General features: G+C 39.9%; 1 protein-coding gene and 1 long non-coding RNA gene across 5 annotated transcripts in view; one reads left to right on the forward strand and one right to left on the reverse strand.

Annotated features, from left to right (window-relative positions):
* The window catches only part of ARHGAP15 (Rho GTPase activating protein 15), a 317,669-nt gene extending 303,747 nt beyond the window's left edge, over positions 1–13,922 (forward strand). For all 3 annotated transcript variants that reach the window (XM_021399416.1, XM_021399417.1, XM_021399415.1), the window contains exon 14: positions 12,643–13,922. In XM_021399416.1, coding sequence (XP_021255091.1) covers positions 12,643–12,826 — 184 coding nt within the window. In that variant the 3' untranslated portion in view covers positions 12,827–13,922. The remainder of the gene's footprint in view (positions 1–12,642) is intronic.
* Positions 1–24,960, reverse strand: part of LOC110399939 — a 135,147-nt gene that overhangs the window by 45,953 nt on the left and 64,234 nt on the right. The window lies entirely within an intron of this gene.

Below are 24,960 nucleotides of genomic sequence, written 5' to 3' on the forward strand. Positions count from 1 at the left end.
TACACAGCCTGGATTCAATAAGCAGTTATATATGCATATTATGACAATGTGGTCAAGGAAACCAGATTTTTTCACTATACCTTCATGTGTCTGTACAGTATAAAATCTGGTATTTATTTTTCTTGTCCTCATTCAATATGTTAACTAAATCATAATTTGATACAGGTTATGTTCACTTTATAATTAAAATTATAGATTTAGATGAAAATACAGCAAGATGTTGCTGAATGGAAAATATTTATCTTTCTGTACATTATGCATTATGGTGCAATGTAAAATCAGAAATCTGTGGAGTGGCTAACTCCAGCCAAACTTATGACTACCTGCCTCCTCCCCTGGTCCACAAGATGCCACTAGTCACTTCTTCTAAGCCAGGGCCTCCACACCAATCTCAGCCCCATCATTAGATGACATTGCCACATCCTCTCCAGAGCTCTACTGTGGCCTTCTGAAATGTTTCTGCACTGCATTCCTGTCACCATCACACAGCAGGAGGGGAGAAAGGAGAAGAGAACTGGGGCAGACCCCAATGGAGGTTCTGCATGGGGCAGGAGTGGGGCTGAGAAACTTAGGAGGAAAGAATGGACGAGGGGAGTACCTCACAGAAATGCTTCATTATGTTTGTTGACACAGAAAGGTGGAGAGAGAAACAGGGATGGACCAAGTGGCCAGGAGAATTTTGTGTTCTTCCCTTTCAAATAAACACAAATAATATCGTTATTATACATGATCTCACTTGGACTCCCTAGGCATGTGTAGTGGAAATGCTAAGTCACGGCCTGAACCAGTGATTGAGCACCTGGTGGGAAGGTTGGGCCAACCCAGGTGCAATGTACTGAGTGACTGGAAGGGGTGGAGCCAGGATCCACCCCTTCCCAGACCTCATTTAAGGGTTGGCAGTGGAGGTGAGGGTATCTTTTGCTGGAGATCCCTGCCTACCTGAGGCCTTCCACAGGTAAGCAGCTCTTTTCCTTCATTTCTGCATTTGCAGCTGCTGCATTTGGGTTCCTTCTCATTTGCAGTAGACAAAGACTTTGCTACCCCCACTATTATTGTGGTACTTTCCATCCCATTATGACATTACCGCAGGCAAGGGACCCAACCTAGTCCATCCTCAACTGTGAGCTTCATATATTTTTGTAAGCTATGTACTCATATTTCCAATTACTGAAGATTAGTGTTTTCTTACTTTTGCCGCATTCTCATGGGATCTACTCCTAGAATTAGGTAAAGCAAAGCACATAACATCATTTTAAATTCCACCAAACTGTCTTCGAGTAGCTGGAACTGAGTACAGCTTTTAGATTTGTCATCCAAACCATTGCACTCCAAACAATCAGTATTTTTGGCAACTTAACAGGCTTTCCAAAAAATGTTGTGACCGTGTGCTGTCTATTAAACTCATAATATATCTGCTAATATGGCATCAAATATCTTTTGCCTTCGTGAAAGGGTGCTTTTGAGTCATTTTAGTCACTTAAGATATGACTGAGAGACTTGATGTGGACACGACTTTCTGAATGAAGTCTACCAAGAGTGATGACTTTGCTATGATACAGACATCAACACTGTACCTCTGGTTTCTTCTGAGTCCTTCGAAGTCTGTCAAATATGGTCTTGGTTATGAGTACTAAGTGAGCTGTATGTACCCTCACCAGCTTTTCTAACTTTTGACTTTGGGCAGGGCCAGACAGAAGCAGATAATTGCAAATCTGACCATTTGAAGTGAACAGTGTTTTCTGTAAGAGCTTCAAAGATAAAAGAAAAACAATTGAGAGACACAGAGCTGTCTACACAGAGAACTATAGACTTTACTAAAGTGTGTTAGGTAGGTAGTTCAACAGTCATCCGCAAATAGTACGCATGTGAAAGAATGTTTTCCTTTAAAAAGGAACAAATAAGGAAAGCAAAAGCCAGTTTAAATCTAAGATATATCACAGAATTTACAGTACTACAAAGGGTGCATCTTAAGGAGAAACAATATATGGAAAATCCTGCACTCCAGGCAGTTCGTGCATTTAGTGCAATGGACTATACACGTCCACTCACCTTAGCCTGATGTTTATTTTTTGTGCACAAGACAGACAAAGTGTAAGTAGAAAAGACAATGCTGACATAGTAAATTTGTTGCTCAAGGGCAAGTAAAATGTAAATAAGTTTGAAGAAATCAAAGACTCATGGCACATACTCACTAGTGCATTTAAGAGATATATTCATCCTACTCGTGTTCAATATCAGTGCTGAAACAATCGTGATGCTGGGAGGCATGTTAAAGCATCTTTCAAATCTGATACAAATGTAGTGCATATATGTTGCAGTTGTAGCTTGTGGAGAGCTCAGAACTGAGCATGAACGAGTAGGAATCCTGGTTGAGGTCAGATCCCATATAAAATCATCTCTATTGGGCAAACCGCTGGGTCAGGAAGACTTTATTTCAAAGAACAAGATGGTGATAGTGTGTAAAAAGAGCAGGCTTTAGATTAAGGACAACAAATAGGCCAGTATTCAGAGGACTCCGCAGATCTAAAAGGACAGGAAACAAAACAATTTATGAAGTAATTGCATATTTAAGACCTCACAGAAAAGGAAACTATCAGTGAAAGTTTGTTCCCTGACTTTTGTGGAATTCTTTGCCACATTCTCCAGTTTCAACACCAAAAATACTGGTTGTCTCACGAAACAGAATAATTTGTTCCTGACACTAGACAAAAACAATGTGCTGTGAGCAAAACACAATGAAGTTTTGCACAAGAAGCTCTGGACTCATCAGAAACGATGAATTTCTGAGCAGGTTGTCTAAAGTTTAGCATCTCCATTCAGAATTCCAGGCAGTTGTCGCTTTGGAGTTTTAAGTCAGAAAGTAAACCTGTCACACCCAGGGCTGAGCTTGTACTGTCAGCTGGATTACCGTAGCATAAAAGTACTATAATTGAAGGCTGCAAGAGGTTACAGATTGAACACAGTCACGGCAAAAACTCCACTCGGTAAAAGTAGATATCATCCTAACTGAGAAAAGTTAGTATTATACAGGGTGGATTTCGGATTCCGTTCTACTCCTGGTCTCTGGGAGTTTGGCAGTGACTTTCATAGGAATCAGAATTTCACTCGCTGTTGAGAGAGATGCAGCAAAGGGTGTGATTAAGTGAGTGAAGTTAAAATAACTCTTAACTAGAGGCTTCCAAAACAAATTTTCTGAGCACTGACTTCTGTGTAACTCAGTGTTTTCCTACTGTAGCAACACAAACAGCTCTGCTGGGGAACAAGGCTTATAAAGTTGTGCTAGTAGAGTACAGCTAGGGTTTGCAGGCACCCTTCCACCTGAGCTGCTCTAGAAAGAAGGGTAGAGATTACTGGAAGAAGAGCATGGTGCTGGCTGGCAGAGGCACTAAATTTACTGGGAGGAGAAAATATACTATAACATTAACTCTCATCATCCTTTTGTTTTTCTTGCCATTAAATGCAATTTATGTACTTCTGTGAACAAGGCTCCATAGGGTTTCCTTTGTGTTTTCCACTGCTTTGGGTGTGTTGTAGAAAGGCAGCCTCTTCTACTAACTCACAAAAATGCCTAGGTTACCAGCAGAACTGGTGGCTCTGCTTTGTTTTGGCAGCATATTTTTTTTTATTTGTCCACTACTGAGCATGGTATGTCAAAGCCTTGGTGTCCCCGTCAGAAAAAATGCTGCTAGAAACATTAATCCAACTTTATTAAGAGACTTTAGCTTTATGGAGGAATATCAAATATTATTAAGACAAAGACAAGAGGATAATAAGGAAATGTTTTTTTTCCCTCACTGACCTAGTTTCTAACCCCACTTTAAAATCTTGCATTGGTTTTAATTATGCTTAATCTAAAGCTGAGCTCAAAAGTCTAGCAGGCTTAAGGACTGCTTTTTAGTGAATTTTCTCGCCTGTCAGCGTTCCTCAGGCTTCCTTTGCTACAGTTAGAAGTTTATTTCCAGCCCAACGCAAAGTTGACAGAGCTCTCGATCCATGGAGAGCATCCAGCGTGATCACTGCACAAGGCATGAGTTCAAACATTACCTTGCTCGGCTCAGGCTTGTGCGCAGCGTTCTTCACAGAACAATCACAGCCCTCTTCTCATCAGCGATAGCCAGAGGCAGTAATAAGGGTGAAGGATATCTATCATGAAAAGTCCAGCGTCAATGTGTTCCCCCAATTTATTTACTGACCTTCAATGCAACAGGCATACTCCTGACCCTCATGAGATGAAGCCTAAGGGGAAATGGCACTGAGCACCAATTCCATATCCTGTTGTTCTGTGGTCTAAATTAAGTGCTAATTAATTACCACTGGCATCTTTGGCATTGCCTGTCAAATTGGATTTAGGATATCCTTTCACTGTTTAAACAAATAGCCCTACATCTAAAGCTAAAATCCCAAGTGCTAGCATTTTCTTTTGCTTTAAAATTTTTATTTAAACAGTCGGCAAGCATCTCCATGGGTTTTGCAGGTAGAATTCAAATAAAAGAAACAGGAATTGATATTGTCAATTTTGATTAATAGTCCTTCATTAATAAACATCCTGTTATTCAGTTTCCACCTGCAGTTGCTGATGTTGCCTGGAATCAATTAACTCATATAATTTGATTTATTTTACAAAGACATTTTTGGATGTGCTGTGCTGATGATAAAGGTTCTATATTTAAATTCTTGATTTAAGGAAGATTGTTACTAACTGCTTCTTATTTTTAACGTTAGAAGGAAATGCAGCTTAAGATATTCTTAAATTTAAAAAGAAAAAAGCTATTTAAAAAGTTAAAGCTTTATTCATGTCAGGCTATCATCTGTTGCCTTCTGAGCTACAAAGGACACAAAAGCATACAGATCTAGGACCTCTGACAGGTTGGGCTTTACAATAAGCTGGTTGTTCTGCAGAAAATAATCAGAATTTAAAACAAAACAAAATTACAGAAGTTAGTTACATCACCAGCCAAAAACACAGTAAAGGAGTCTATGCATTATATCTCCATCTGAACATACATTATGCTCTGTAGTCTCACACTGCCTTTATCTCTTTACTGTCCAAACACCTCTAAGTGCATCAGCATCTGCCCAACATCTGCCACAGGTGGTTTTGTTCTCTCCCCTTCTTTCCCTGGGGTTAAGACTCATGCTTGCAGTGGCGGTGTGGCTTTAGAGAGGAGCTTGCTGTAGCTTGAGATATATATGCTGCTATATGGGTCTTAGAGAGGACAAAAATGAATGCCTTGTGAGCAGAGCTGCAGCAAGAGGAGCCTGAAATGCTCCTTATGGAAGTTCATGGCCTCCAGCTGACTCGTGGGAAGTGGCTGTCCCCAAACAGCAAGCAGCAGGCTTGACAGCGACTTGTACTGTGATAGCATAGGCTAGCCAGATCTCCTCCTCCTTGTCTTGTAAGCATTAGTCAGAACAAGCTTACATTCAGTCAAAAAAATGTTAAAAACCAAGACAAACTGAGAGGGCAGTGTGCCCTCAGTAATTGGAGGACTTAACAGGTCACCCAGCTGGGTCAGTTTGGAAAGGGAGACCTGGAACATTCGCATACGAAGGAAGATTGTGTGCAACGATGTTGCTCATAAAAGTAAAAAATGATTTATTTGATACATGATGATTTGGAGGAGCAGGACCCAAGTCTCTGCCCAAGCCAGGAGCTGGGATAGGACGCCCAGAGACGTTTAGCTTTATGGCATAAGAACTACTACCCTCCCACAAGCTTGTTTCCTAGAGCAGATCTGAGTTATGGCCCTTGGAGGAAAAGGCAGGCACCTCATTGAGGCATGAACTTCAGCATGTGGCATAGTCCTAAGATCATGAGATGGTAGAATCCCTGGCATGAGGCTGTGTGGTTTCAGGCCCACTTTGACACAAGGCAGGTTTCAAGCCAACCTCTTCATGAGTCCACAACTCAGTGTGGAAGCCATGAGGAAAAAAAAGGGGAACTATTCCAAAGCATGTTATGGAACTAGGAACCTATGTTCTGCCTGTGTCCCTTTAGACAAATATGCTTTTTGATCTCGGTCACCTGGAAAATGAAGGCTTTCTCCACAAGACAGGATCTCTGTGGGGTGTGGGCAGAGGGAAGAGCACACGTGCTCCCCAGAAAGGACATCATACAGGTAGCAAAGTTCACCCGACGGTGAAAAACTTTAAGCTGTTCTCTCATTAAACAAGGGTAAGCCAGAATAAATGCTTTTCTTCATCTTTTCAGAGTTTATTCAGCCAGCTGTGAAGTGATCTTCGGAGTTAGCTTATTTCTTATTTTCATTTTGGGCTGGACTCCAAGGCAGTCTGTCCAGGGCAGAGCTCATGCTGTAAGACAAGCAGGGGATCCCCTGAGGAAGCCTGTCCTCCACTGGGTCCCTGTCAGCTGTCCAGATCCTATATTTAGCCAGTCACTGGTCAGCTCTAAAGTTTAGTCTGCAGAAGAAGGCTGCATCAAGGGCTCATTCTTTTGCCCCAGTGCAACCAAGGAGAAGGGATTTTTCCCAAAGAAGCGTAATATGAACCCACAACTGCAGAGTACAGGAAGCCTATGGAGTTTCTGTAGGCCAGAAGCTGTTGAGGCTATTTTCAGTGAAAGAAAGCTCTTAAGTGTGTCTGAATCATTTTTGACCACTTTCATAACATATCATACACTGACCTGGTTTCTCTATTACCAGACTTAGCTATTGTTTCAAATTTAACCTGTGGATGAAACAGTACCTGGGCATTTTGCACTGGCAGAAGAAAGTAGCTTAAAACTCTATTAGTCCACTGTGATCTCTGCATTGTGTACATCTGTTGCAGAAGAAATCTCATGTAAAGGGCAGACATTGCAGTGTTTTAGAACTCTGCAATAAGCACAAACCTCAAGTTATAGCTACACACACAAAGCCTCTCCCTTCCCCCCCCCCCCCCCCAACAGCATGTAACAAGCTATACTGATTTCACAAACAACAAGCTAGGGATTCAACTGATAATGTTTGCTTTTTCTTAGCTTCATCAGCTGGTGAATACCACTATAATACAACTGATCAAATCATCCATAAAGCCAGGACATAAATAATAATGAGGTTTAGTTTGCATTCATAAAATATCAAGAATCCCAATTTATGGCTAAATTTTAATTTTGTCTACGTTGCAGTGCAATGAATTGAACAGTTTACATAAGTAGAGCTTATGGCATCAGAGGCTCACTTACTCACCAATTATTTCAGTGAGTCTCTCAAGATGGGTGAAGCACGGGCCACGTGCTCTTCCTCCATGGTGGGTGTATTTTGCTGTCTGTCCTAAGCTGGCAACAGTGTTCCCTTGGGACGTGGATATCTCTGCAAGGATTGGTTATAGAAGGAGACCTATTGTTGCTTGCATTTTAGGATGACTGTCAGTGTCAAATTCAGTAGCTCAGTTGTCTTTTTAATACCAAAATACCACTTAAGTTCTGAATTAAGAACAATCAATATAGCTGAACTGATCTAAGTTTACATAAGAAAATGGTGTTGAAGTAATACTCTATCTCAGAAAAGTATGTAACAGGACATGCATGGAAGGGAAGTACACTCAGAAGAAACCTGGTCGTTTATCTGTGCATCATTTTGTACTCACGCTTCCTTTTTAACACTGAAAAACCCATCTGCCTAAGCCCAGACAAAATGTGCTTATACACACACAGGCATTATCACTTAGTAGGATGGTATGTTTTATTATCAGGTTATTTTCCAGTACATTTGGCACAGTTAAGGTAAGTATATTAACTTTACTTCCAAATAAAGGAAACAAAGTTGTACTGAATGCCTCAGCCATTTTCAGTGAGTTAAGAACTGACAGGAGGTCCAAGTAATCAACCCTGTCTACTGTGCCGAGCTTTCCCCAGGGACATCTCTTCTGATCATACAAAGCATCTGACTGGCATGGATATAGAATCGCTTTCAATAAAGATTTTATTTCAAGGTTGGATGATTTCTCCCAAAATGTCTTGTCACTGATGCAAAGTATGTAATACCTGTTACTTTTTAAAACCTGTGAGCCAGCTTTAGAGATGGAGAGGAGCATAAAATAGGGAGTTGAGTGTTTTTGCTCATAAAAAGTCAGATTTTAACATGTTCAAATTGATCATGGGCTCTTCAATATCAAAAATCAGAAAACTACTCCATGAAATCTTACCCATCATGGTGTGGTGATAAGGTCTGTTAAGAAAGTGATATTTGAGGTGAGTAAACTTGGTTGACAAGGCAGCTGAGGCATCCTCAGGCCAGAGCTCTGAAGAGAGAACCTCATATTTGCGTATCTCTGACTACATATAGGAAACCAGTATTGGGTCATTTGAGGATAATTATTGGTAAGACAAATCAAAGGAATGTGCAGACTTTGAGGCAAAACATAGGAATTTGCAGATAAAACCATTGGGCTAGTTGTTGCTAGCACAGTTCAGCAAAGACAAAAGACCCACAGAAATGGGCAGTCCAGTCCTAATGCTGTAGTTGTTATACCAAGAGAATGGATGTCACAAATATGTGTTTCTTCCTTTCTGGGGAGTGTTCCTTACAACCATGTATCTTTAATCTTTCTTGGCCTCTGTTTAGATCTTGATTTTGATCTCTCATGGCAGTGACTTCACTAGTTAAAGTACTGTGCAGAATGCTGGTGGACCAGGTACTTAAAAGAAAACCTACTTTTATCCCTTAGTCATCTGCTGGCTTCTGAGAATTTCATTTCCTACACCTGTCATTCTGGTCCGTAGCATTTATCAGATGACTCTACAGATACTCAAAATTAGGGATCACCCTCACTTTGTAACACGTTGGCTTTAGTCATAGACAATATTTCTAGTTTATGGAAGTGCAGCAGGATCTTTGATCCTATGGAAAATTTACCCTTAAATGTAATTTAGAACAGTAAAGGAGTAGTAAGTTGGAGGGGACCATTCCCATCTCAGCAAAGGGGCAGCTCTACTCCCAAACACTCCTCAGCTTACGTTAAGACGGCTCCTTTCCAAATGGGATTTTCCTCCCTAAAGACACTGACTTATCTATTTATGTGCAGTAAGAACATTAGAATGGTGAGGAATCAGTCACTACTGAAATGCTTTCCCCTCCTCAGTCATTTATACAGCGCAGAAATGGATGAAGAACATTTCCTAACACCTAGCTTGTTTGAAGTAATAATCCAGTGTGCTTTCCGAATGTCAAAATTAATAATGATTTTATTTAGGGAGTTTGAAAAGTGTAGGTTTAATGAAACTAGAAAGCCAAACTCACCATACAATGACCCTCTCAGCTGTAGGGTTGCCCTGCTCTCAGTCACACGCTTTCCAGCTCACAGTTGCCTTGGCAACAGCCAAAGCATAAATTCTAAATATTCTTCCTTATATATCTGCCATTGACACTAGAGTCCTCCTATCAGATGCTTCTGCTGTTTCAATACATCATTAATTTCATTACTGTTAATAATGAGATCTGTACTTTCTGCTTCCTGGCTTGTAATGTTGAAGGACCAACACAGTTCTTGATGTTAGGAATTCAGCTTACTTATATGGGGGGGAAAAGTCTTGCACATGATAATGCCCTGCAATTTCTTGATGTGGTTCTGATATCTGTAGCACTGGATTATAGATTGTTTCTAAAATAATCTTAAATTGATGGATCATTGCTCCTTTCATTTGGGCTTGACAGGACATAGCACTGTCATTTCCTTTCACTTTTTATGTTTCAAACAGAGTCTCACTCTCTCTGCTCTTTTTTTTTTTTTGTGTGTGCCAAAATGGGAATTCTTGCCCATTTTTTTTTAAGGTTTTTCTTAACAACTGAATTTCACTTACCAGCTACAGTAACTGTTTTAATTGTGTATTTGTTTTTGTTTTGCTTTGATTTTTTTTTCTGCTGTGGACAGATGAAAAAACAGCAGTTATGGAATTTAATTGGTAAATATTTGTAATTTAAAATGGCGAAAGATCCCGAAGTCATATGTATTTTCTTCAGGCTGGATTAAATTCCTTCCATCTTTCCCTCCAGTATCTGTATTTTGCCACAAATCATTTAACTACTCAAATTTTCCTGAAAAGTGTTCCTGTTTGCTTGGCTTATATATTTTTTTTGTTATTATGATCAAAAGAAGTGCAATTGCAAGAAGAGACAGAAAACATCAAGAATTTTCAAGAGGTTTTACCTGTACAATAATTTTTTTATCTAACTTTAGTTTTAGAGGTCCCATATATATGTGGGTGCTTTCATGGTTCATATCAATGCACCAAACCAGATAGCAGGTTCCTCTGCATTGCCAACACACACTACAAACATCAAGGTTCATGCCATATGCTCACTTCATGAGAACTAAGTGATTGCAGACCATGGCTGGCAGCACCTTTGGTCAAACAGGACTTAGCATGCAGGAAGGCATCTCCAAAGAAAGCAAAGGGAATTATTCTGCTTCATAAAGATGGCAAATGAGGGCACAGGGATTGGCCATCCATCTTCTATTTTCTGTGTTCGCATCAAAAACAACATCTCGATGGCTGAATTTGATGATCTTGAAGGTCTTTTCTAACATAATTCTGATTCAGTGTTCTTGCTCTGAATTTTACAGAACGAGGACATCAGATCCCTCCTCTTCTTTCACTTCATCAAGCCCTTTATCCCTGACTACCATTCTTTTCCCTGATTCTGCTCATCTATGGTCCACAGTCTCCTGCTCCCTGCAAAGTGTTTGTCATCCATCATCAATGCCACCTCACTACAAAGCCATGGCTAGTACTGAATTAATCCCTAATATTATCAAATATACAGCTTCTCAGTATGAGTTTTTTCCCCGGTGAACCCCCCCCCATTTTTTTCCATGTTTGTGTCATCTGAAAATACTTTAAGTTTTCCAACATCTAGCGTGTAATAAGTTCAACAGAAACAATTTCTTCTCAGAGGGACAACTCAAGCTCCTTGTAAGTCCTTCTGCATAAGTAGCATTCATGAAAATGTTTTCACTTGTTACAAACTTTTTAAATTGTGATAAATATGTGTGACGTCCATCAGAAACCCACGCAGTCGTTTGGCAACAAAACTACTAACTTCTGAGACTTTTTGGACTCCTAAGTGATGATATGTTAATCTTACCACAGAGGAAACATAATTATTTTTTAATTTATAATAAAGATGCTATATTTTAAGAAACTAATAATTAAGCCAATCTGATTAGTGCCATATGGAGAGTGTTTTGCGCAATGGACACCACAGTTAAAAGCATGAGGCAGAACTAAGTGATGTTTTCTATTTAAATATGGAAAAATCCACGAGCATCAATGTTCAAGGAATGTGGTAAATGACAAGATTGGCAGAAATCCACAAGAAGACACTTTTTGCTATGCAATGCTCCCACTAATGTGAAAAAAAAAAAACCTTAAGTACCTGAACCCATGCCTCGTGAAGTTTCTTGCACTTACAGTTTAGCTTGCTGTAAATTCAGCAATAGGTAGAGCAAAACAGAGATAGCTGTGATGATTTTTAAATTGCTGTCTGGATTTTAAACAGGTAAATGAGTGAGAAATAAGAAGAGAGGAGTATAAGTAGAACTTGGCTTCAGAAGCACGCTTAGAATATTTAAGTTAAAACAGGTTAGGGAAGCATTTGTAAATTCAAACATTTATGCATTAAAGTTACATTTAGTTCATGTTCCTTGTAAAGCTATGTGATTTATTTGTAATATATGTATATTCACTTACTAGTCTTTCCAGCCTAGGATATTTTAGGTATTCTGGAGGGTGAAAGGAAATGGATTTTTACTTAGTTCACTCTCACCGCTGCAGAGATTTATGCAAAACTGCCTACCTAAACTCCGTCCATTAAACCTATATTGTTCTTAGTCCAGGCTTCTCAATCCTTAATGTCATTTCCACAAGAACATTAAGTCTTAATACAGACAAAAGATCAACTTTTAATAATAATGGTTCCCCTCTCATAATTTGTGGGTAATAAAGATATCAAAGGTTATAATCCTTACCATTATTTTCTAAGTCATCCCATTAAGGTATGTGGTCTTGGGTGTCTCTTAAGAAATTTCGTGTCAGGATAAGGCATGCAAAATTCTTTTTAGTTATATAAATTTCACAATCCATTTCTGAGCATACTAACTTTATTGGATTTAAATTAGCTGAAGGAATGTGTTTCATATGAGCTTTATATTAAGGGCCCTTTTATGTTTTCCAAGCTCTTTCAGTGCAGGAGACCATGCTACAAGAAGCAGGGAGCCTTCTCCCTGAAGCCACCAAAACTGTTACCATTAACATTGCTTGATTATCTTAACATAAAGGGCAACCTTTATTTTCAGTATCTAAATGTACAAGCCCAGAAGTTATTCCCTTACAGCATGCACCTGAAATAATTGTCATTCACCAGAGAGCGGCAGAAAATCCTGCCCTGATATAAGTGAATCCTAAGTTGGTCTTTAGCTCTCCATTCCACACACATCTTGTGGCTAAATCACCTTTCATTACTTGTCAGATTGGCAGAAGTTGTCACTTCTCTCCCTCTTTTCTTCCTTTTCAGTAACTCAACCAAATAAACATCCCCACTAGGAGAGTCAGCAAAAAAGGAAAGTGCCTCTGTATACTTTGAATGCAACAGCGACTCCTTTGACATCCCTGTTTTTTAACCAATTATTTCCTTTCGTCAACAGGATAGCAGCCAAGGAATCCGTGAATCTTATGTCAACACAAAGCTTAGGAATTGTGTTTGGACCAACACTCCTTAGACCTGAAAAGGAGACAGGGAACATGGCAGTCCACATGCTGTACCAAAATCAGATCGTTGAACTTATGCTGAGTGAGTACAGCAAGATCTTCGGCTCCGAGGAAGACTGACAGACAGGGCCTGTTATTGAAAACGTTCACATCTGTCTTGATGTCTAATATTTTTACATTTCTGTAAACATATTTCTGAAATATTTCTTTTTCTTTCAAGTGACAGATGCCTCGTTTTGTGAAAACTTAATGATGATTTTGTGTTTAATTTTCAAACATTGGAATAAAAAATATTGTCAACATTTGCCTATATGTATTCCGCATTAACCCTTTGAGAGTTTCATTATGCTAGCACTCCAAGTGTCAGTTTTTTGCAAGCTGAGCATACAGCATATGGCCAAGGACCATAGAAAATGCTGTTTACCAACATATGCAATGGCACAGAAAGACAAAGAGTAATTGAGAAGATTGGTGGAAAATGGAATAAATATGTATATCAAAAGCAACAAATTAAAACAGATACTGTGTAGTTCATAGGGAATTTGAGTATAATTTACCTTTCTCTTGGATATGGAGTGAAAGTAAAATACATGATGAATAATCGATTCCCCTACACCACGAATTCAAAAAAGGATTGAATCTAATACATTTAAACAAATTCTTAAAAAAAAACAAAAAGCCAACAAAACACAGTCTCACTATTTGCATAACAGTAGCTCAAAAATACAGCTGAAATCAGAACTTTGGCGTTTTTACTTCAATGCAGTACATGAAATGAAGACATTGCATGACTGCTCATTTTAATGTAACATCCATTTTGATTCTTCATCACACTGTACATCTGCCCGCTTTCCCCAGCTATCTCATGTTCTGTAGCATTTGTATTGTGCTCCTGAGGATGCTTTATTGGTGAACTACATTAAATTCATCTAGAAAGACCTTTAAAAAAAAGCCTTTTCATATGCCCTTAGGATTACTTGGCTAGACTTGAATCAATTTATGCATTTGATGGTTAGTTTCAGTTGTCATGGATAAACAAAAGGGTAACTGTCTAGAATATATCAAATATTGTTTCATTTTGAAATGTATGTTTCCAGCTATACACATCTCCTTCCCTGTTTTGTAAAAGTATTCTGCTGATAAAATGTAGACTTATGTTTGACAGCTTTTTAATCAAGTTCAAAGAGAATAAATAAAACTAATCCAGTGTGGTAAAGAGTCTGCCTGGTTATCGATTTGTTCACAAACTGAAAAATAAACCATGCAAATAAGATGTGTGAAACACAGATCTAGGAGCAAATATTTAAAGCAATTAAAGACCCCAAAACATAGGATTAATGCATAGGTTTGCTGTGCACAAGAGATATGTCTTCCATATCACCTCAGCAGATCATGGATTACTCTAGTTTTACTGAGCGTCATTTTACAAAATGCTGCGTTATTCAGGAGAGGTTGCTCCTCAGAGCAGTCGTTTGTGGTAAAGATATCTATATAACGAGGCCTGATCGTTAACCAAGACCAGACTCTTTCATGAGGTAGTAACATGGGCAGAAAATAATACTGAGAAAACAAGAAGTGTTTGAACACACTGGACCCAAGATGTTTTCTGACATCCCACGGTCCACAGCAGAGCAAAGCAGAGGGGTAACGATCAGCAATTAAAATGACAAATACAAAACCAAGAAACTGTCCCAATATGTCACAAGTATTCAACACAAACATTTCCATAGGGAACTCTAACATCCTGAAGACCCCAAATTCACTGTACTTTCAAGAAAATATTTTTCATGTTTATGTCGAGCCTTGAGTACTTAAACAGTAATGCTTTTCAGCATCGTCATCTTTAGACTCCTTTAATAGCAACAAGCCAGGCGCTGTTTATAGCCTGTGGAAATGACTGAAAGAAAGATAGTCAGAAGTTCAGTCTATGCCTTAATAAAGACCATTCACATTATGGCCCCACGGGTGCTCACAATCATGCTATTGAGGTAATTTCTGCTATTACTGGAAATGAAAAGTTCACTTGTTACTCGGATCCTGTCGCACTCAGAAGAAAAGATTCTTAATTAATTAATTAATCTTCTTTTAAGCTTTCTTTGGAGCATGGAGACTCCTCTTTTCTTGTTTTTATAAGCAAGAAATGGCTTGTGAAATGAACCCGCATATTTTTATAAGATCAACTGGTTTGGTTGGGCTTTAAAAAAATAAAATACAAGTGAACTTTAGCACACACAAGCCCTTCTCCTGTTCTGAAGGGTTTCTATGTGAATTCTGCACAAATGTGGTGACTTCCCTGTTAAAGGCTTTGTTAAATCTAGAAGTTTGATCTGTGGGCAGCCCGTTCTGAGAGGACACAAGTAGGGCTCATCAGAGGAGCCTGTACAGCCAGTGCATATAGCAGACATCTATGCTTTCTTGTCCAGACAACAGAAAGGAGCAACCATGCCTTGCCACCAAGCTGCTCATGTCCCCCAAATCCCCATCTTCTCCCTGCTTCATTTAATGCCTACATTAACACAGGGGGAAAATCATTGCCTCAACTGTTAAAAAAAGTCAAAGAGCCAGCCTCATGGCTCTGACCACCAGCCCTTCAGGCCAGAAAGCGGCTGGACACATCCATTTCCAAATCCTAAACATGTCTAAGTCTGACCTCTATCCAGTATGAGTAACTCACTGGGCACGTATCACCACTGCATTGCTCCTCTCCAGCTGTTGTTGCTTATAACAGTATTCTCTATGACTGGGTAAAAGTTTTGCTCAAAATCTTTAGTGCATCAGAATTAATCTTGCAGAAGACATTTTTTCAGGAGTAGGCTTCAGTTTGAGAATAATCACAATTTAAGCAAGAAGCTATCACTATTATTAGCAAATGATCAGAAAAATGAAGGCTGAGAATGCAGCAGTGTCATTTGTCCAAGAATCCCTGTGTTTAACTGCATCTGCTCCGTATAACAAGTAGATTTTACTCAAACTGGTGTGAAAAAACAGCTGTCCTAATGTCTTGGATTTATATAGTAAAAGACAACATTGGGTGGAGATCTGTGATAGAACGAAAAGGAGTATTTCTAATTTAAATAAATAAATTGATTGATCGAAACTTAAGCTGTTGTAAGAAATAATATTAGTTTTGACTCAAGCAATTCAACTGAGAAACAGAATTTCTGAGCAAATGATCACAGCCTGAACTTCCTGAGCTAGAATACCAGTAAAAAGCCCTGAACTCGTTTTCATCTCTTTGTATTTACACATACACATACATAAGTATATATATATGTATATATTTGCATATCCACAGGCAGAAAGTGAGATTAACATGCATCTTACTAGATAGCTCTTTAATTCTCTACTAGGCCAACCATAGTGCGGGTCTGTTTTTGTAAACACCCCATGTTGCAACAGAGCCAAAGCCTTCCATTCCGACCAAGGTACTCAAGAAGCTTGGCTAACCAATTACTAGGTAGTATATACGCAATGGGTAGAGTTTGGGAGAAAGCTTGAAAGTAAGAAGTTGGGACCACAATCACCACTGTCATCAGACAAGGAGTGCAACACATAAGAAGCAGCTCCAGCAAGTGGTCTGCTGAAGACAGGACCTACCCAATCCTTCAATGTTCACGTGCTAGAGCCCTTCATAGCCAATAGGGTTCTCCAAGGAAATGCTTACAGGGTGCTGCCAAAGCAGTGATCACTTCCTTGTTCCAATTCACCACAAATCATCACAACAAATGAATGTATGATACGATTACTGTAGGAATATACTGCATGTTATTTTTGAACTTGGCAGTTGTGTACATCCAAAGGTACCTGGAATAATACAAGAACTGATTCCTTGTTTTTCCTTATCCTTACAGAGGACAAGGATCCTTGTAAGGCCCAATGGAGAACTGAGGGAAGCCACCATCCCACTGCAATACAGCCTGGCCACGCACCTCCAAAAAGCTGAATGCACGCTGTAAAACCTGGGGCAATAGCTTACTCCTTCAGTAGAAGCTGACAGCTCTGTTTAATACGTTTAAGAGAGATCATAAAACACTGCAAGTTCAGAATGCATGCCAATTAATTACCCACAACACACTACCATTTTAGAGCCATTTTAGAGCACATTTCAGTTAATAAAAGCCAGACTCATAAATTTCATACGGTTCTCCTCTGCCTCTGTCAAAATACAATGCTTATGCTCAGCTCCTGTCTGTAAGTTTCATAGCCACTCCTTTTATCTCCCAGATCTGACCATCTCCCCACCAATAATTTCTACACTTGCTCAAAGCTGAGAAGCTTTTAAAGAAGCTCGGAACCTTTTTGTATGTTTTCTGATTGCATTTTTGGGTAGCTGGAGGTGTACTCTCCCTCTGCTCTGGAAAACGCGATGAGTGACCATATTGACCATATTGAAAGCAGCTCCACCAGCCCATTATTCAGCCCCAGCCTGCCCATTGCCGTGAGAAAGATGCAAGGAGCTCAATCGTTATGTCTCGCTTTCCCACAGGGGATGTTTCTTCGCAACCCCAGGCAGCAAATGGTTTTGAGTACGTAAATAGATAAATATCCTCTGTACATTTCTGTCCTTATGTAGTTTCTGTCACTTACAATCCATTTTTAATCCTTCTAGGCTCTTTGTCTTAATGGTATCTGATGAATTTCCCAGGTTAATTATGCACCATGTAAGAAAATATTTTACTTGTATCACTTTTAAATTCATTAGCTTTTAGCATTATTGTATGGCACTCCACTTGCTCTTGATTTATGGGAAAGGCTAAATAGGATCGCCTGACTGACCTCTTCTGGCAATTCACTATCCTATATACCACTAACATATCACCTCTCATTTGTCTCTTAATCAATTTAAGCTTCCCTCGCATGGAAGATCTGCCACACCTCTTGTAACTTGCTTTGTCTTTCACTGGATGCTCTGTGTATCTATTCTGCCCTTTTGGAAAAAAAAAATAAAAAAAAATCTTAAGTATTCAAGGTGAAAGAATCCTTAATACTTTCATTATTGATCTCTTCTCACCCAGTGGAAGAATCAAGCTTCTTGTTTGCATTTGACTTCTTCTCTGCACTGAAGAACTGAACTGCCCTTAGCACTGCCATGGATCAGGTTCACAAGGGAGTTTGGGGACCTGAGTGCTGCTTCTGATCCATCCATGCACCAATTTAGTGCTGCTGATTCTGTGGCTATCTCTACCTTGCCCTGCTTTGAATCCCCATTACTCTGGCTGCCCACAGCCTTGGCAATCAGCAAGAGGAGGGAGTGGGCTTCCCAGCAGCAGGTCTCCTGCATCTCACTCAACCCCTGGGAGCTGGGGCAGCTGAGGGAGGCCACAGTCCTCCCCCTAAGAAATAATAACAGCATGTTTGTATGTATAATAGTAGTGATGACAAGTTTCCCATGTGCTCTTCATCCAGAACACCCAAGGGATGCACCCAGCCAAGCAAACCACCTCTAAACATATGCACCATTGCTTTCTTCCTGATAGATCAGCTCTGTTGAGCTGATATCTAATGGCAATTTCCTGGTAGTCCAGGTGATAAAAGCTTATCTTCTAATAATCTAAACCCTTTTGTCACCCAGGACATATGGTGCTGCAGAAGCACAGAGCTGAAGACTGCCTGATTCCATGGGATGCTCAGGTTCAGTAAGTCATGCCTTAATGTCATTTGTTCCAGGTTTCCCAAGTACAGTTTATAGGGAAGCAAACCAAATTTCCTTTTCTGTTTACAATGTGCCTCACCTCGAACATGAAAACTGAAAGATAAGGCGGCCTCCTTAGACACACATGCTCTGAGATACAAAATACAAGAACCTTTCAAGGACTCAGGTACTGTACTTTTTTACATCGTGTCATTTTGAAGAGTAGGTAGCCAAGAACACTGGTAATGCTTTCTCTCTGATGCTGCAGTTTTAGAGAGTATTACGCATATTGCAGATGTGGTTTTCTTGCACAAGATTGAAAAAAGAAATAATCTTATTAAAAATGTAAAAGGATTTCAGGGTTCTGTGCATACTCAGAGAAAAGAGAGACATCACAACAATAAACATGCCATCTGAACAATGTGGAAGGACCTCTGTCCTGTGGGCATAATAGATGTTTTATTAATAACTTGTTTTTATACGTTTTTCTCATTTCCCAAAACAAGGAGAAAAAAAGAGAAAGGGCTTTTGAAATCAAAACATTTCCCCGACTGGATAGATGAACACTCTCTCTAAAGCACAAGAAGTCAAACTGAGACCTGGTGAGTTTTCTGGGTGAGAGTTCTCCTACCCCATGTCCTTTCTCATCTTCAGGAGGTCTTTGGCACAGGGACAAAGACTTACCTATTCTTGAGAGCCCAGCTGGGAGTGCATTAGCTTCAGCTAATATATTAAATATTGGGGCTTTGGCTTAGGTAGAATAAGAACAAGCACTGATGGAATAGATGCTATGAGTTACTCATCTTCTGTGATCGGTGGATAGGGCATGAGAAAACAAGAGGGAAGACAGAGAGCATTTCTTCCACTATCTGGAACAGAGCAGCTGCTGACATAGCAAACTATTTTATTTTTCCTAATCTGTTTCATCTGTCAAGTGGAAGACCAGATTCTAGGTCCAAGGAGGGCACTCCTGTATATCAGGAAGCATAGATCTCTTTAGAAATACTTTCCCTAGAGTAGGTTCTCAGTTTCCTAAACAAAATCCCAAATGCCATCCTAAATGCCCAGATTGGAATGGGCTCTGGGCAGCCTGATCTAGCGGTTGGTAACCCCGCCCATGGCAGGGGCTTGGAACTGGATGATCCCTAAGGTCCCTCCAACTTAAGCCAGCCTATGATTCTGTGATTAAGGAAGCTAGGCAGACAGGTAGGGGAGAAGTGGGAAGGGATGCCACTGACATGGGATGTGTTGGGGTAGAAAGAGTCTAAGTTAAAACTCCTCTTCCATTTTCTGCCTATACACGTATGACCCATTTTGTTATTGAACAACACTTCTATTTGTTTTGGTTTCATTTTTACTAGCTTCCTTGTAAAAATAGGGTCTTTCTGGTGCCACTACAGAAATCTGCAATCTTCTTAAATGCAAATAAAGATGAAAGCTCCACCTCAGAAGCAATGCCATTTTTCCCTCAGATCATCAGTACACACTGATGGAAAATGCTGCTCTGTAACAAGTAGTGCAGAGAGGTGAGCCTTGATCTCTGCAGATTCAGGGGCTGCAGGCCAAGCCAGGAGAGCACTGCACCTTCTGCTCAGGCAGCCCTGCAGTCACTGGCATTGCGAGAAACTCCGTAAAAAGTCTTCCTGGGATGCAGAAATTTCTACTGTATCACCTAAGACTTTAATTGCTTCAGAGCCCAAATAGCTTCCACAGAGCCAAACCCGAGATCTTACATTGTGGATTAAATCTTTTTTTAATCCCTTCTTATCTGTACGGTTGGGGCCTCATTCATAAAAGGCTTTGAGCATTTGACCCCAGGCGCGCCCCAGTGCAGAGGGAATCTCTCACTCCCATATCAGGTTGGGATGTCTTTTTCTGTCATAATTCAAGTGCACTTTGCACGGCTCCTGGGGTCACAAGCTGCTGTGCTCTCTGCCTTTCCTACGGCCACTCTCTCGTGGAAGCTACCAGGAGAACTTGCTAGATAGGAAGGAAAGAGCTAACTAATTAAGAAGCGAGTGTGCATCTGTCTCAGGCCACTTGCCAAGCATAATGTGGTGGGGGGGAAATCTGCTGCTGTTAGAAACTGCTCCTGTTGAACTTGCTGACTCCAGTAGCATGGGTGACAGACGCCGCACAGTCAGGTCTCGGGACTTTCTGTGCCCACCTAATGACATCATGGGGTTTGCCAGACCATAAACATGCCAGAGGTTCCCGAGGCTTAGATAGCTCTGAACAGGTCTCTGATTTACTTAAACTGCTTCATTGCCACAATCCAGGTACATGTGCAAAATAATAGATGTGTCCAACAGTTAGCTCCAGGAACTCATCTCAAGACTGCGTCAAAAAGAGCTATGATGTGGCCTGCATCATTTACTAGCATGGGAGGATAGGGCACTGTCGAAATGGATAGCCAGTTTGACAGGAAGAAGTTGAAAGTTTGGCATGTTCCAGATTTTTTTAGTGCCCCCTGAAGAGACTGTAGAAAGAAATCTCCTGAAAACATCTGACTGGTCAAGGGTTTGATAAAAAAGCTGCTCCTGTCCTTGAAACTCTTAGCTTGGCATTAGCATACCTCCTGTACAGACATCAAAAAGCTATGTGTTACTGTATCTGGAATTGCGTCTGTTCCAAAAGTTGTTATTAATTTAATATAAGGTCCTGCTGAAGTTATTATCATGGGAGAAGGAGAAAGAGAGGGAATCAGCCAGCAGCCCTGTGTGGTTTATTGGCCTCTCATTGAGCTGTGGATTGAACAAACCAGGGCACCCTCAGCACCATCCTATCACCAGGGATGAAGAAATTGAAATCACTGTCCATGCTTGAATGAGGACAATGGTTTTGCTAATGCATCCTTTTGAAACCTCAGTCCATTTTCTAGGATAAGAGTGGTGATAGTGGTATTGGTCAGTGGATAAGTCAGTAAGGAACTGAGGTTGCTTTCACCGTCTTTGTGGTTAGAGGGATGGCATGAAACCAAGATGACTGACTCCCTTCCTGTACAGAAATCACATTACTAAGTCCAAAAATAGAGGATCCAGTCACTGTACTTTCTCTAATAAGTTCATGCCTGGCTAAATGACTCCCTTCTGGGTAGGTGACCAACATGCAACCGCACTGGGTGAGTATGACCCTACCACAAGGTCCAGCTGCAGTAAAACCAGACATCAAAACCTTTTAAACCTTATTTTCTGTTCCCACCAATGCATCATTCGCACCTACAAATGCCTGAAGCTCTGTTTCATGTGAAATGTCCAAGCTTGCATGGGAACATCTTTGCTTAACATCCACCATACTGATGACTGTAACTTAATTACCGTGCATACAGTACCAGTGACAGTAAATATTAGTGCTGTGTGCTGCAGAACAAATACCCTGTGATGAAAAATTCAAACAGTATCGAGTTTTTCATTAGTGCAGTAATGGCTTTCTCACACATTTAGCTCATTTTTAACTCAACCTGCTATGGGAAGGAAATGACATACTTTTTGTTGAATAAGACAGCACAGAGATTATATGAAGGCACTTTTTTATGGGTAAAGAAACGTATGCTACATTAATCTATTTTTATGCTTTGCACTACATGCTGATGAGTCATTTGAATGCCAAGTTTCATTAGTAAATTGGGAATGATATAAGTGGCCCAATGATAAAATAAAATACATGTATTTCATTTAAGAACACAACATTTCAGTACTGCTGCAGAATGTCTTAGAACACCAACCAGCATCGTCAGATAGAAGGATAAAATCTGAGGTCCCTGTTTATAAAGGGAATTTTGTGTCCATAAAAAGTACATTAGTAATACAATCTGTCCAATATTGTATTGTTCTATCATTTCTCTACGGATCATATTAGTCAGTGTCCTGTTAACATCCATTTTATCATACTGTCATAATATTATATTGAAATGAGATCTGGCACTTTTGGGGTCCTGTGCAAGATGAAAAAAATGGGTATCCAACAGTCTTCCTCTTAGATATAATTGAAAAAGAGGCAAGCATGAGGGCATGCTGTGACTCACGCTGCCAGAGAGTGATCCGGAATCATTCAGATGATGAGTACATAGAGAATGCTGTGCACAGAAAGATGGCAATTTGCTGTACTAATGTTTTGAAAATGAAAATTTCTAGCTGTTTTGCAGAGGAGCTTAGTAGGAAAGGCAGAAGAAAAAAAAAAAGTGATAATAATAATAACAAAAAAAAATATCTTTTGTAGTTAAGCCAGATGATTTCTGCTATTTTCAGAAAGGCTGCACTACAAGAACTGTGTTTTCACAAGAAGGGTGTAAAACATAAATGAATGTTACCTTACTGACACAAATAAGTATAAAACAAAAGAAAAGTAAGAAAAACAGAACATAATTTAAAAAATGTATAAATCTCTTCCTTTCCTTGAGGATTAGTTACACAGAGAGGCCCAGGGGTACCAGCCTCCTTAAAACAAATCTTGGAAACTCACTCCTGTCAATGCAACCACAGCCATAGGGATGGACCCCTATGTACTCTCAGTACTTCCCAGCCTGTAAGATTGTATTTGCCATCAAGCACCATTTCCAACAGCCAATCCAACCAGCCCCAGTGAGATTAAACACAATACATCTCATTCTTCCCAAAGAGATTACGAATAATGGTATCAGCAACCTACTCCTTTGGTGCTTCCACTGAGCTCTGATCCTAACAAAGAAATCAAATGAGCAATTCCAAAGATCAATATTGTCAATATTAGAGCATATTTTTTAAAAGGTTTTTTTTTTTCTTCTTGTTTTGATTAAGTTTGTTCTCGAGATCTTCAATTTCTACTAAATGAAGTCCCTTTCTTCAGGATTTTGTTGTTAGAGGTCCCCAGACTCAGGCTGCTGTCCTGTTCCCAAGAGAACAACCTGGAAACCCAATCTGAGATCTCGTTCAGAAAGGCAACCAATCCCCAGAGAAAAAATCAAATTCTGCCTTTGGTCTACAGTCAGTCACGGATGCAGTTAGGGACCCATGGAGAATGCAGAGCCATAGGGTTTGCTTCAGCCTTACAATGCCCAGAAGAATATTTCCTGGTCAAGTACATGAGAAAATTCATTTTAGGGAATGCTTTCTTCCAAAAATCACACTGCGTGATAATGGCTCCTATCAAATTGGAGCAGACATAATGAAAATCAATGCTTTTTAGCAGCTTTTAAAAGGTCTTTAAATACAGTCCGTATCCCACATTTTTGCCCTCTGTTTTCCAGCTTAAATTCTTCCTAGTCACCAACCCAGCCCTCACCATCCGCTGTGTTTGCTGGTGACATGTTTTAAACGGCATTTCTTGTTCTCATTAATGCCTCCGTTTTTACCATTGCTGTTTAAATTTTTATAAGTCTCTGTGCACTGAAGGAGTCAAAGTGTGATCTTTCCAGCAGAAAGGAGGAGTCTCCTTTGCTTTGGAGAAGCTGCAGGAACATGGGGGCTGCGAGTGACCCAGAAATAGACGGTTCCTGGGGAAACACTGCTAAGTGCCACGATAGGCAATTTAATACACGTGCAAGTCCAGGTGAATGGGGAACCTTCAAGAATCTCCTCTTGAGCCAAAACTGGGACCATTTTTAAAGCTTTCAGTTTTGAGGTCACAGTCACCGGGACTGGAAACTCAAAAATGACTTCAAAAAGGCAAATGCTAACTGGATTTCACACTAGATTTCATTTTACTTGGCATTACAGAAAGAATGCAGGTATTAAATAGACTGTTTCCTGTATACAATAAGGTTAATTAGTAGCAAGGGATGGAAATCAGTGTAGACATAACTCTTTTAGACAGGTATCAAAAATAATCCCCTGATCCCCACAGACCCCAGCTGCACTGAAAGAAGAACAATATAAAAGATTCTTTAAAAGAAAATTTTCAAACATTCTCCAGGTGTCCCAGCTATATTTAAATGGGCCTGTGGCCCCATGTGTACTCCAACCCTTTCTGCTCTGCAGTTCCCTTGCTCCAACTAAAATGAGCAGAGTACTCACGCAGAATTTTGAGGTGCAACATAAAGGATTTCTGTACAAAGAGACCGGGATTGCTTGAGACTGAGACAGACAGGAGAACAAAAAGAAGAATATATTCTGGACTGAATGGGACTTCCCTAAGCTCCTTATCAATAAGGTTAATAAGGGTCCATGCAATTTACTGATCACTACGATGCAACAACCAGGCTAAAGCTATAAAGAAGCTACATAGATACCGGCTCTCAGCGCTTCTCATGGCCCACCACATTAAAGTCCCTTTACCCTTCCCCTGTCACCCCATTCAAGAGAATAAACTCCAGTCTGTGTGATTGGCCTCACTAAAATCCCTGGTCTGCTATTACGCTTCTACCTGCCCTAGTTAAGCAGATTAATCGCTATTTCCTAGAATTTGATCCTCCAGTCCCTTTGTAATTGAAGCAGTAATGCTCAGATATTTCTAAAAATGTATTTCTGAAAAATACATTTCCTTTTTTCTCCGGTTTAATTTCGTTATCCTCAATCATATGCATGATATAAAAAAAATTCCAAACTTCTATCTCCTCTATAAAATACATGTCATATCAAAAAGGTGACAAGAGGGGGAAAAGTAATTAGTGAGTTCACAGAGTTCAGTAGAAAAGTTAAAATAGAGT

Source organism: Numida meleagris, chromosome 5 (assembly GCF_002078875.1).
Source record: "Numida meleagris isolate 19003 breed g44 Domestic line chromosome 5, NumMel1.0, whole genome shotgun sequence".
Classification (NCBI taxonomy): domain Eukaryota; kingdom Metazoa; phylum Chordata; class Aves; order Galliformes; family Numididae; genus Numida; species Numida meleagris.